The sequence below is a fragment of the Leptinotarsa decemlineata genome, unplaced genomic scaffold, assembly GCF_025532065.1.
Source record: "Leptinotarsa decemlineata unplaced genomic scaffold, Ldec_3_MD MMD2_tig00026314_RagTag_RagTag, whole genome shotgun sequence".
In the NCBI taxonomy this organism is placed as follows: domain Eukaryota; kingdom Metazoa; phylum Arthropoda; class Insecta; order Coleoptera; family Chrysomelidae; genus Leptinotarsa; species Leptinotarsa decemlineata.
In genome coordinates, this window is record NW_027412684.1 from 7,697,623 (window position 1) to 7,711,955 (window position 14,333).

A 14,333-nucleotide genomic window follows, 5' to 3' on the forward strand; every position below is an offset into this window, starting at 1 on the left:
CAAAGAAACTACCGGTTCATTTTTTACACCATTCGAATTGATTTCGTAAAGTATCCTGACACTTCAAAGATTCAGGATTGGGTTTGCTAACAATGTTTTCATCCACCTGTTCTCAACTTTGAATAATATTAGGACGAACAAACAGAATCGATTAACAGGTGAAGTCAACGGCGCTTGCTTTGCTTTGAAATGTTCCAACTATAACCCCCAATCGAAGATTCAACAGATAAACTCCAGCATCAAAAAGTCACTATTTTTATATAATCGTTTGTTTTTGTTCAATTAGTCAACTGAAAGTATAAATATTTTTTTTTTGTTTTTACTTTTGTGATGTGTGACACAACACGGAAATTATGTTCTAATACGGCCCTGTCTCTTTCATTTCAGATTTTCATGAAGCGGTGAAATCACATGCATCAACAAAATACAGTGAAATACACGTAATATACGTGGAGCCTTCAAATATTTGATTTTGAGACACGAGTAAAGTACTCTTATTTTGAATAATCTCGAGAAATGTATTTCATCAGTTCGGACTTCCATTTTTTAATATAATATACATTGATTTGAAATTCCTGAAAAATATTGAAAAGATCAACAGAAAACAATTTTATTTGAACAAAAAAATTGAAATTACAAAAAAATAACATAAAACCAAACAACGACCAAAAAATAAAAACAGAAATAATAATAAAAGCTGAAATTTAAAAATTATTATTGACACAAAACAAAAAATAAAAATTAAAATTAAAAGATTTCATACCAAGTTATGTCACGACGTTTCGATTGTTAGTATCCACAATCGTTTTCGGGTGATAACTGGACTTATTCCTCCGAGATCTGACTATTTATAGGCCATTCGAGTGCTTTCACCTATCCCCTCTTCTCTCTCTCCGCTTCATTGGTTTTTAGCGTTTGGCGGGAGTTGGTCGTTTTTCGTTTGACTGGAGGTTTCCATATGTTACGTATCTCTACACTAGCTTGACTAAATGCGTTGTTGGACAACATATACGCGGCTTCTTTGAATTTTCTCCTAAACCAGTGCTCCTCTTTGTGGATGATTTCAGTTTGAGCCCACTTGATATTATGTTGATGAGCCCAAACATGCTGTGCTATTCCGGACTTGCTGGTTTCTCCCCTCTGTGTGTGTTTCTTGAGCTCAGCAATGCGTTCCGCTTGAATAGAGGTTTCCATATGTTACGTATCTCTTCACTAGTTTGGCTAAATGCGTTGTTGGACAACATATGTGCGACTTTTTTGAATTTTCTCCGAAACCAGTGGTCCTTCTTGTCGATGATTTCAGCTTGAACTCACTTGATGTTATGTTGATGAGTCCAAACGTGCTCTGCTATTCCTGATTTCTTATCGCTGTATGTTTCTTGTGCTCAGCAATGCGATCTTTCAATGGCCTCTTAGGCTCACCGATGTATGATTCTCCGCACTCGCGGGGTATCCGGTGAATCCAAATCTTGGAATCGCAGTCCGGGTTTGGTGGTCTGGTTTTCGTGAGGTTGCTACGGATAGTGTTCCCAGATCTGAAGCAGGTCCTGATGTTATGCTTGGACCCAATCCTTCGTATCCTTTCCAATAATCCTCTGATGTAGGGAAGTACAAGTACTGGTTGCAGCCTCACGAAAACCAGGCCACTAAACGCGGACTGCGATTCCAAAAATTGCATTTACCCAATATCCTGCGAGTGCGGAGAATCATACATCGGTGAAACCAAGAGGCCATTGCTGCGCACAAGAAACACACACAGTGGGGAGAAACCAGCAAATCCGGAATAGCAGAGCATGTTTGGGCTCATCAACATAATATCAAGTGGGCTCAAGCTGAAATCATCCACAAAGAGGAACACTGGTTTAGGAGAAAATTCAGTCGCGTATATGTTGTCCAACAACGCATTTAGTCAAGCTAGTGCAGACATAAGTAACATATGGAAACCTCTAATCAACCGAAAAACGACCAACTCCCGCCAAACGGTCATCTCCCGCTAAAAACCAATGAAGCGGGGAGAGAGAGAAGAGGTAAAAGCAGTCGAATGGCCTATAAATAATCGGATCTCGGAGGAATAAGTCCAGTTATCACCCGATGACGATTGTGGATACTAACAATTGAAACCTCGTGACATAACTTGGTTTGAAATCTTTTAATTTTTATTTTTATTTTTCGTTTTGTGTTAATAATAATTTTTAAATTTCAGCTTCTATTATTATTTCAATTTTTATTTTTTGGTTGTTGTTTGGTTTTATGTTATTTTTTGTAATGTCAATTTTTTTTTTCAAATAAAATTGTTGTTTTCGATTAATCTTTTCAATATTTTTCAGGAATTTCGAATCAATTTATATTATATTAGACAATGGAAGTCCGAACTGATGAAATACACCACGAAACATTGTCAACCACCTTCAAACAATCTCGAGAAATGTTATTCAGAAAAGTTGTTCAGAATTAAAAAATATATCTAGATTTGAAGTCATAGCCATCTAAGTGAATTTTTATTTCTTTACCCATTTTTTAAATGGGGCCTAGGAAAAAAAATTGCTAAAACGATAAATAGAGGGCCTGTGATATTATGAAATACACAACTATGGTGTTAACCATGGTAAATTTTTTTGAAGAGTGAAATAAGTATTAAAGTTTTTGATGCAAAGTTATTTTAATTCTTTGTTTACACCGAATATTACTCAAAATTATACAGTATTGTAACAAGAACTCAATATTCAATAATATCAAATCACAAAACATCAAAATAAAATAGGTATTTCGGAACAAACTCATTGATTTTCTGGAGACTTTCTTGTTCAAAATAATTCTTCAAAATAACGTTTTGGCAAAAAACCCTTCATGAGTAAGTTTCCCATATGTTGCATACTCTGGATATGACACTGTATAAACCTCTGAAGAAACCAGCCACTCGTGCAGGCTAAACGTCAGGAAGAAAATCCAAGAATCGATGGCCTCAAACCTCAAAAAGTGTAATGCTGACAAATTATTTACCAGAAATGTTTAGTTAGGAATTTTGGAATAAACATACTAGGTCCTTTCTTTTATGATGAGCATTGGAATGGTGAAATTTATATACATTTTTATCCAATGAATTTTATGACTACTTAAATGAATTTCCACTAGACATCCACCATGAAATACAATATTTTCAACAAGATGATACCCCTTTCCATGATACAAAAATATGGATTGGAAACAATCGCCAATCACCTGATCAGCACGATCTCCAAACCTTAATCTTTCAAATTTTCTGTACCAAAATGAATAGAGGATCAACTTTTTTTAATACCTTGTACAGATATCCACAATTTCAAAAATAGGAAAGAGAAAATTGCCACAGTAATTGTATAGCCAGACAACTTATGTGCATTCAACAAAAAAATTGTCAATTCGAGCATTCAGTATAGTTTTTCATGAATAATTCATTTTGTGTATTAGTTTCATTTTTCATAAAAAATCCAGTATACTTAAAATGAATTATTTTTCTGTTTAATTGTTGTCACTAATGATGCTTGTTATTTCAAATGAAACACTATAAAAATATCGGGTGTGATATACCTCTCAACAACGATGTTGTCTCTTTTGTGATGAAAGGAAACAGGTCCGTATTCGAAAAATAAGTTCATTATGGCGGTGTTGACTCGAAACGTTTTATCAAAGCTTTATTGTTTTATCGTTATAGTACATTTCGAATACAATAAAACTTTTTTTTTTAATTTTTTATACATTCAGAATTTTTTAAATTTCCCTGTATAACTCAAAGAGGTCGAAAGTTCCTGTAAATTTTCTTCAACAATCATACTGTCCGTTACAATAGTTACCTTTTCAACATGTAGAAAAGCGTGGGGTGCCAGTCTGGCAAACAGCTCCTAACCAAGTATTCATAACAATGGATATTCAGCACCCCACCCATGTCAACCCATGTCATTTAATGAATCAATTCAATTCAATCAACATTATTACAGAATTACAACAACAACTAAAATCTTAAAAAAAGTATAATAATAAAGTCATGCATTCACACATCAGTAACATCCAGCCATAGGACTTATTATCGATGGTGAACACAATCTTCAATTAATTTCGAATTATTTTCATTTTTTAGTTTGTGTTGCTATTGAAGCGTGTTTTTTTATTTTTTCAAACTATCATACATTTCATTCAATAGTTTTTAATCTTTAATCGTTACGGTTTAGAATCATAAATGAAACGGCCTACATTTCACAATAGTTTTCGAGACAAAATTTGTTTCCCTCAAAAAATATAAAGTCTCTCTCAATTATGATCATTCTATATGAATACTTGAAGGTAAATCCCCGTATTGAATCCCATTATTTTCAAAAATGAAGATTGAGATTATAGTAAAAGTGATAATAAAACACAAAATGAGAGCAAGCCAATCTAGGCTGTATTGTACAAATCGAAAAGGTAATATTTCTTAGAAGAGATTACTTTGTTGGGAAAAAATTCTAACCCGTTTTCTGTTCACAAAAAAAATATGTTTTTCTGTTAACCAGGTGTCGCACCCCTTCAAACGACAACTCTCAAAAGTCGAAACTTGTGCGAGCTGAGGACTAACGAGGTCTTACCTTTTAACGTGCGATTCCTAACACGGGTTGGACGATACCAAGTGAAAATCGATCGTTCAGCCTGGGGCTTGAACCGGCGACCAACACAGCGATCGATTCGGTAAAATTACGAATCGAATGAGATATCAATCATAGATTTCAGTAATGGCGAACAAAAATTTTACAAAAAGGCATTGTCGGAAGATAACTTTCATGAACGGATAAAAGTATCTGTATGAAAATACTTATTTCATGACAAGATGAACTTCTGAGGTACATTATTACATGCACAATTCGTGAAAGTTATTGTATGTTGGAAATTTTTGAGTGGAGAGGAAAAAGATGTTCGTTGCTGAATCACTTTTCATCCAGTCATGGCATGCGATATATCAAAACCGATATATTTTTTGGATGGAACGGCACTATTTACAAAACAGAAGAAATTGATATAGTATCCTGCTCAAAGAAATTCTGAATTTTTCCTGTTCTGATAGCGAATTTTGAAAACATTTTTAAGATAATTCCATAATCATTCATCTGAGAGAAAAATCATTTTCATCCACTCACTATTCAATTGGGAACGTCCCAATTAAAATATTATCAATATCAATGTTTTATATCATCCTTGTATAAAATATATAAAACAATTCGCTGCCAGTATAAAGTTTATGTTTATTTTTGAAACAGGAATACTAGTTATATATTTGTACATATAATTGATGTAAAAATAATCAATCTGTGAATAAATGGACTATATTGTTGAGTGTGGCACTGTTAATTGTTACATCGAAAACTCATGAATAAATTTCATACAAATGAATACTGACTTTTCTGTGAAAAATTCCTCAAAGTTTCAGATGGATAATTCTATACTTTTCAACACAAGAATAAAGAATCAGAGCAGTTTTCGAGAATCAGCACGTACATAAATATAGTAAGTATTCCTTCCATTGACACATCAAGGTCGTAATACAAATCACAGGAAGTGTTGATATCTTAATATCATAATACAAATACCCAGGCTCTATTGAATTCAAAGTTGAAGGTTGTCTAAAATGAGATATATCCTGTATGAAGTTCAATTCAATATATTTTGAAAGACTAGTGGACGTATTGACGGATCTTGAATATATCCATCAATGATGAAGATACAACAGAAAATGAAGTTTTCGATTTTCCCCATAAACTTCCGAAACCAAAAAAGTTCTAGTCGATTTTTTTTTAATTTATAAGAAGTCCAAACCAGTTGCTACAATGTAACCGTTTCTCTATTTCTTGTTCTTCGCGAGATTTCCATGCATAGATGAAGGAGGAAGTTGGTTTTTGAATGAACTTTCAGTCTATTCATCTGATTGTTCAGATCAGACCACAAATTTTCTATAGATGGTTGAGGATTGATCGTAGGGTTGTGATTCAACTAATGAGCCATAAAAAGAAAACCACATAAGTAACTATACATATATATTCCATTTTGAACAATACAAATTCCATGTGATCATCAATATTCAGTGCTAAACTATCTATCTACGATTATTCCCCGATGAAACTACTTCGAAGTGGCTCATCGTATTTGCCCATTTACATTTTTCTGAACCTCAGCATCTCCATTGGTCTTTCGTTCATCAACCTCCTGTTCATTCTTGCGTATAGGTCCCCAATAGCATAAATGATTTTTCATGTTGTCATCAAGCGGGGGTATATAAGATCTTGGAATGAGGAAAGTTGATAGATTGAATAAATCTACGAATACCTTGTATCGATCACTGGAAAACAAAAAAAAATATTGAGAATAACAAAAACACTGAGAATAAATTGGTAAATAATGTATATAAAAACACACTTCAATGTGAGATTTCCATTTGATAGTTTACAAAACCGCGACAGGTGAACTTTCAGGTAAAATCACACATTAAAGTGAATATTTTGAATACATCATAATGAATTTTCAACAAATATCGGTCAATACTATCATAGAACTCGACAATGAATTCGATCTCTTGTTATTATCTACTGATTTTTTTATGTTCCCCTATATTTCTTCATATTTTTTGCAATATCATAAATGATACCCTAATGCACCATTATTGTATTTCTCATCTTCCACAATCGCAAAAAATTACATTAGAAAACTTCACAGACGTGAGAAGGGAAACTTCTAATCCACCCTTATGGGTAACTGCATAAACTCAAAATGAAATGCGCTTTATATCAGTAACTAACATTTAACATTTTGGAGGCCAAAATTTACCTCAAAATAGAAAAAAAAACTATAACAGTTTTTCTTTGGTTCCATTCCTTCCTCTACGGATTCCCAATGATTTTTTTTCAATCCGTCGAGGAAGTTTGAGAATAAATCAAACTAAAGTTATATAAAATACGACAAGTTACTGATAAATGGATAGGTACGCTGAATCTTTGGAATTTCTAAAACTACAAATTTTTCCACTATAATTTTCTTTTTTTCAGATCGTGGGAGGTGAGACTCTCATGAAGGTTCATACAATAACTATGATCTCCTTCACAAACAATGATTTTTGTTCAATACATTATTTATCATCCAGACAATGTTATATAAACCAACATTAAATAATACTTTTTCCTAATTAAATTTCTGTTCAATTTGTTTGACAAGGTTTTTGGAAAAAGGACCAATTGTGAGTTGATTACCTTAATGTAGATCGCAGATACTGATATCCAGATGAACCTCCTGTTCCCAGTTGAGTAGCGCCTATCATACGCTGGACCATTAGCATATGGTTGTCTGCAATAGTGAAAGTTATGATTTATGAGTGATTGTCTGTTGAAAAAAAGGTTGATTCGATATTCAACAAAAAACGTTATTCATGTATTACAGATAATGAAGAAATTTGACCTGTGTACCTCCAATAATTTTTCTCTCGTAAAATCTTTCAAATCGAAATGGGTTTTTCAAACACTGAGAGATGCATGCGTGTAAAAAAATAAATATTTCGAAATGAAATCATGAAATAATCATCTCTCCCAACTACCTTTGCAGTAATGTCTGTCGGATATATTTCAATATCCACAGTGGTAATAGCCAGGGAAGTAGGTATTCACAGAACCCACTAGATTAATTATGAATGCGAAGACACATGAATCCTACTTTGCGGAACCTACCAATAATATCACTGGTTTTTTGGGAATGAAATATTTGTACGTAGCTCATAGAACAAATAATAATTTTTGTCAATTTCTCACAAGCAATAGAGACAAATCTCCAATGTAGGGTATAAAAGTTGATTTATGGTTCATGTCTCGAGTTTAACATTGGCCAAACATGGAGAACTTCCCCGAAAAGAATAAGAATTCATAGAAGCATTTTTTTTAATGAGAAAATGAATGATTCATTTAAAAACCATTTTTAACAAAGAGAAGGGTCTATTCTGATCTATTTGAATGCTTAGATATTGATAGTTCTAGTAATTTTGAACTATCGTTCAATAGCTGGATGTATTTGAATAATTGCCCCAAGTTAAGTTTTTTTTCCAATGCCGAACTAGTGAGTAGGGTAGATTTTCAGTATGGTTCAGTTTTTTTTATTATGTGTCAAATTCTATTAGTTTGCTCCCAGAAATGATGAAAATGTGTCAGGTAGTGAAAGTCATACAAACTACAACCTTCTTTGTAATGAACCTGAATTATCTGTGATGAATAATATTATATGAAGTCAACATAAAGTGATGCGAATCATTTGATTCCATGATCAACTCTATATAGTAATATCCCTAATGTAATAGGAGTTGATATTGAGGTGTTAAAGCTATTTGTGGCTACATTACCTGATGGAGAAATCATTTTAAACCAATTGAGAATAATGTCACACAAAGAATTCATTCGACAAAAACCATTTCAATAAATTATATACCACTGGAGTTCTATCCCAACACCAAACCGTTATTTTTAACACCTAGATACGTTTTTCAATCACCAATAAGTGATTATCTTCAAGAGAAAGATTAAAATATGCAAATATAACAAAAAATCGCCCCTTATATACTCAGTTGCGAAATATTCCTACTACCAGTCAGTTGAGGATATTTCTGTGATTTTTTTAAATATAATGCTTTTGTTGTTATTCCAAATCATTCGGTAATGATTCGCAAATATAAATATAATATGGCAACGGAATATTTTGATGTTATATTTCTACTCATTTGAATGTGATACATTTCAGTACAGTAAAATGTATGTAACAACAATCTTGTGATATTTTTTATAGGAGAAACATGAACATATATTGACATGAATTTATATTGACAATTCTTCGAAGTACCAAATGCTTCACAAAATGTTTACTATTCATGAATATTATTGAATATATCAGCATAAAAATTGTGAGCTTTGATCCTGATTGGCGAAGCTTCTACCGGTGAGAAAGTTACCGAGGTGCTTGAAAAGGTGTTATTCAGTTGGCATGGAGTCTGGAGAGAATGGTGGGTGAAACAGAACTTCGACGCTCAATTCGTTTGATTTGTGAAACGCACGAGCGGGCGTTGTTGAAGAGCAGAATCGAACCTCTTCTGTTCCCGCTGTTGCTAACGCAATAGGACTCTGCTGTGATGAGTTGACTTGGTTTAAGAAAGTTATAGTGAATCATGTCAGCTGCTGACCACCATACAGTGACCATGGTCTGAACACTGTTCAGATAGAGGTGACATGACGATCCGATCCAAAAGAGAATCGTTCTGTTTGTGGGTGATAATTTTTGTTGCTCTTTGACGTTTTCAATAAGTTTAAACCATAAAAACCGAATAGAAGTTGATGCCCAGTTCTTCCGCTATCCTACAAACGGGTTCTGATAGGTCACCCTCCACCAGGGTTCTTAAATCCTCGTCCTGAGTTACTGTACGTCGACCACTTGGGGGGCTAGTATTCGAGGCTGAAATATCTGAAACAAAATTTCACATACTTACGTCGAACAATGAGTTAACATTGCCCAATGCCTTATTGAATTTTTGGCAGCGCTTTGTATCAACTCTAATTCGTAGAGAGAAATTGATCAAAAATCGCTGAACGACATCATATAGTAATAAGCTGAAAAGAGGCGAAAACAATGAATTTTGGAGAAAATGAACAACAACAATGTATAGAGTAAAAAATTCTCTATCGATCAGTATATACCACGACACAGTTGAATAATTATTTATCGAAATATGGAGCTACAAAAACACAGGACATCAAAACGGACAACACTTTTCAAATAACTCAATACATTCAATAATATTCATGAACGGTAAAAATTTGGTGGAGCATTTGTTAGAGTACCTGGAAGAATGGTTAATGTAAGTGCATAAAATTTATTTGAAAATGTTGTTTCTCCTATAAAAATATCACAAGATTGTTGTAATCTACATTCTACCATTCTACATTTGATTTATTAGAAATGCAACATAAAAATATTCCGTTGCCATATTATGTTTATATTTGCAAATCATTATCGAATAATAACAAAAGCATCATATTTAAGAAATCACAGAAATATCCTCAACCGACTCGCAATGGAAATATTTCGCAACTGAGAGAAATCAAATAAAAATAATAATGGAATTATTTTTCTTTCAGTGTGTAGTGTCACATCTAGAAAATGCATGAATGAAGAAGAAGCAGCAATTTCTTGTAATATTTGTATATTTTTATTCTTCCTCTTGAAGATGATCACTTGGTGATTAAAACACGTGTCGAGGTGTTGAAAATAATGGTTTGATGCTGGGATTCAATTCCAGTAATATTCATCACAGTGCATCACATAGATCATGTTTATATTCCCGATTACTACTTTCTGAATTACTATATTATGAGGAAAGAATCATCTAAGAAATAATTTAGAACTAATTCAGAACTGGACATACCTGAAGAAGTTACTGTACAGTAAAACAGTTGAAAAATCTCAGTATGAGTATTCAATCTTAACACGTTATGAGCTTTTTTGTATTGAATTTTTGAGAAAATTTTGAGAAAAAGCCACCGAAAACTGGATTTTCCATATACATAAATATTATATTAACAGGCGAAAGATTCATTCGCACCGAAGAGAAACCAGAGATAAATATTATACATTTCGTTAGTTCGGACTTCCATTGTCTAGTAATATATAAAATGATTTGAAGTCACTAAAAGAACCATTAAAAATTATAAAATTTGAAAGAATAGCTGAAAGTAACAATAATATTAAGCAAAAAAAAACCTCAAATGAATCTACACTAAAATGAAAATTAAGCAAGAAATTGAAATTGGAATGAACTGAAAATTTGAAGATTTCAAGTCAAGTTACTTCACAATGTTTCGATTGTTAGTATATACAATCGTCTTCAGGTGATAACCGGACTATTTATGGGTAGTTCAAGTACTTTCACTTATCTCCTCTTTTCGCTTCATTAGTTCAGCGGGAGATAGCCGTTTGGCAGGAGTTGGCCATTGTTCGCTTGATTATAGGTTTCCATATGTTGCGTATCTCTACGCTAGCTTGGCTGAATACATTGTTAGACAACATGTATGCGACTTCTTTGAATCTCCTCCTTAACCAGTGTTCCTCCTTGTGTATGATCTCAGCTTGGGACCACTCGATGTTATGTTGATGGGTCCAAACATGCCCGCTATTCCTGATTCGCTGGTTTCCCCTCGCTGTGTGTGTTTCTTGTGCTCGGCAATGCAACTGTTCAATGACCTCTTTGTTTCACCGATATAGGATTTTTCGCATTTGCAGGGAATTCGCTAAATGCAATTCTTGGAATCGCAGTCCGCGTTAGGTGGCCTGCGTCAGGTTGCTACGGATAGTGTTTCCGTAGCAGGATCTGAAGCAGGTTTTGATATTGTACGTGGACCCAATTCGTATTATCCTTTCCGATAATCCTCTGATGTAGAGAAGTGCACGCACTGGTTGTGACGGCTTCTCTTGTAAGGCTCTTGCTGCCTTTTAGCCAAAGTCTGTTCCACCATCGCTTTGGGGTAGTCATTTTGTTGAAGATCATTATCGATGATGTCTAGTTTCTTCTCGAGACCTTCCTTCGTATCACAGAGCCCAAAAGCATCAAGACTAATAGAGTCTTGATGAGTCCCCTTTCAGTCGATTGATGCTGGTTGGATTCGTGGTTCAGATATAATCCCATGTGAGTGGCTTTTCTCACTTTGTGTCGGTCCTCTTCACCAATACGTCTGAGAATGACAATTCGTTGTGGACTTCCTTCTCCATTGTGAAATCATTATACATATTTTTCAAATGAAATTATTAATTCTTTCTCCATTTTAATAAATTCCGGATTCCAAATTATATAAAAGAAAATAAAAATCAGAGCTGTTTCAGTAAACTTCAAAAAAAAAACAACTCCAGTAAGCCAACAAGTAATAAATATTTTGGGGCAGAAACCAGTGGAACGTACTTAATATGAAACAGCCAGTATAAGGAAGGAATGTTTTGAAAAATTGTGGAATTATTATTTCCATAAAATCGGTTCCTTCTTTTAGCTTAGTGGAATTTGTTGTAAAAAACTTACATCTCCATTTGGTGATCAGCGAATCGATGTCCATCAACAACGTTAGAATTTGATGCGGTTGACTGAAACGTGGTTCGTCCCTGTAAAAGGTTATCATGATGGCTCCCTGCAACGCCCTGTGAGAAAATCTCCTTTCTCCCCTCGAAACCAACGCCTCGTGTATCTCTGATTTGAAAATTGATTCGTATATTTCTTTTCGCTTGGCCAAATCGTTGAGCCGATATCGCCTAAGAGCTTCTGTCTTTTCGTTCTGTGATCAGATAAAAGCGCATTAAAATTCATAACGTTTCGGGAGAAATATTCGAAAGCTCATTTCTGAGTTTGCTGAAGTGGAAGAAAAATTAAGACCCACTTTAGAATACTTGCACTGATGCACTGATTTTGAAGTTGTGGTTGCAAGAGAAAATATAATTGTTAGAGAAACGAATGAAACTTGAGAGATAAGGTGAACTACTTCAGAATCTCTACAAATGAAAAGAATGAGAATTCATTGGTTTGGTCTGATATAGTTTTAGATTTAAGTTGGTGAGAAAAGCCTCCATTGGTGGGTTCTTTGTATGATAAGGGGAGACATTTTTCAATTGCGATCAGGAAAATTGTTCTCAATTTCGATAAAAAGGAGTCCTACTCATCTCCTAATATTATAATAGGAATTACGAAGTATCGTCTTCATTCAAACAAAGATACAATCAACATAATATTCATTAGTACAATATAATAATGGAGTGATCAATTTGAACATGATTAATAGAGGATAATTGATGGGAGGAGTGTCAGCAGGAGCTGTTTTTCAACTCAAATTTACGAACCAGAATGTCGTAACCAGGAAAATGTCAGCTCATATGGTTCAGATATAATGTAGATGCTCCTTCAATGTTTTCTTAAAATCAATGGGGTTGTGAGATTTTAATTCTCAGTTTTTCATGTACGACCAATGTCGAAAAAAAGCAGTTGCATTCCATCATCCACTCAAGTGGTATCACAAACCCACCCAATAAAAAATGGTGCAAACCAACTGGTTAGCACAGAAAAATCACTCACTAAATCAGTAGTTGAGAATCTAGTTGAGTTTGATTTGGTCTCAGGCACAATAAATTTTCACGAGTCGCAGCGGAGGTTCTACTACATCCACTCACTTTGGTGAAAACGTAATTTTCCTAAAGGAGAGACAATAGTATACACCAAAGAATTGAGCGAGATGAGAAAAGTAAAATGCAATGATTCTAAAACAGAATATCGAATAAACACAAAAACCCGAAGGTCCCAGTAAATTAAATGAGTAAAAAAATGTATGTCAACGATTCCATTGAAAAAATAAGAATGATGTGAATAATGTACAGAAAACAGAAACAAAATTCAAAAGGTCCTAAGTAGCAGTCATCACGCCACTCTCGTCAGCAATACACGGTATCGAGCAGATAAAAAAATAATAAAATCGTTGGGCGAAGTATTTACACATTCACCTAGGTTTCGCTTCGTACAAATATTTTTTATATGACCAGTGCCGTAGATCATCTACATCGTTATTATTATTTTTTCAATAAAACCGTTCACCCAAAAAATTTTTTTACTGTGGGTGCGAGATCCATGCTTTTATCCCGATTCTGAGTTGACAAAGTTCTTTGTATAGATTACATTGGATTTGCGTCTTTTTCATAGTTCACCACTATAGTACCTTCTAGTCAAGCCTTGTCATTTGATACTCATATAGAAGAGAGACAAATCTCCAAACTTTCTTTGATATTCCAGAACATCAAGGTTGCAAGTGATGTTCGTGTCTGCAATGGGGCGGATGCAATCAGGCGGATGGCTATTTTCAGATTGGAATCTAGCAGCTTCAGGGTATGCTTAGGGGCGGAGATTTATACGTGATAACAATACTTCAAAGAAAGTATAATCTGAGCTTTATGAAGCAATAAAAGTTGCTGAAGTCTGAATAGTTTTCTGGTTTGAAACAGTAATCCAAGCTTTTGAAAAGCGGCTTTTGCCACTCCAGTGACATGATTGTGTGTCTCTATGGACATGTCGGAGGATTTGTGGTGAAACTTGGGGTTTAGGTCCCAAAAAAATCCATTGGATTTATGTGATGATTGTCAAACCAATGATCACTCATGGTGCAATTGCTTGGTGGCCGAAGGTTTCACAGAAAACGGCCCAAGCGAAGCTCTCTGGCTCACAGAGACAGGCTTGTCTAGCTATCAGTGTTACCATCAGTACCACACCGTCAGTGGCCATGGATATCCTT

The 14,333-nt window shown here is 34.3% G+C and overlaps 1 protein-coding gene across 1 annotated transcript in view; it reads right to left on the reverse strand.

Moving 5' to 3' along the window:
- Nucleotides 1–6,025: 6,025 nt before the first annotated feature.
- The window catches only part of vermilion (Tryptophan 2,3-dioxygenase vermilion), a 36,343-nt gene continuing 28,035 nt past the window's right edge, over nt 6,026–14,333 (reverse strand). The window contains exons 6-8 of the mRNA XM_074181769.1: nt 12,089–12,338; nt 7,245–7,338; nt 6,026–6,340 (exon numbers count right to left, since the gene is read on the reverse strand). Of these exons, the coding sequence (XP_074037870.1) occupies nt 6,139–6,340; nt 7,245–7,338; nt 12,089–12,338 (546 nt within the window). The 3' untranslated portion in view covers nt 6,026–6,138. The remainder of the gene's footprint in view (nt 6,341–7,244; nt 7,339–12,088; nt 12,339–14,333) is intronic.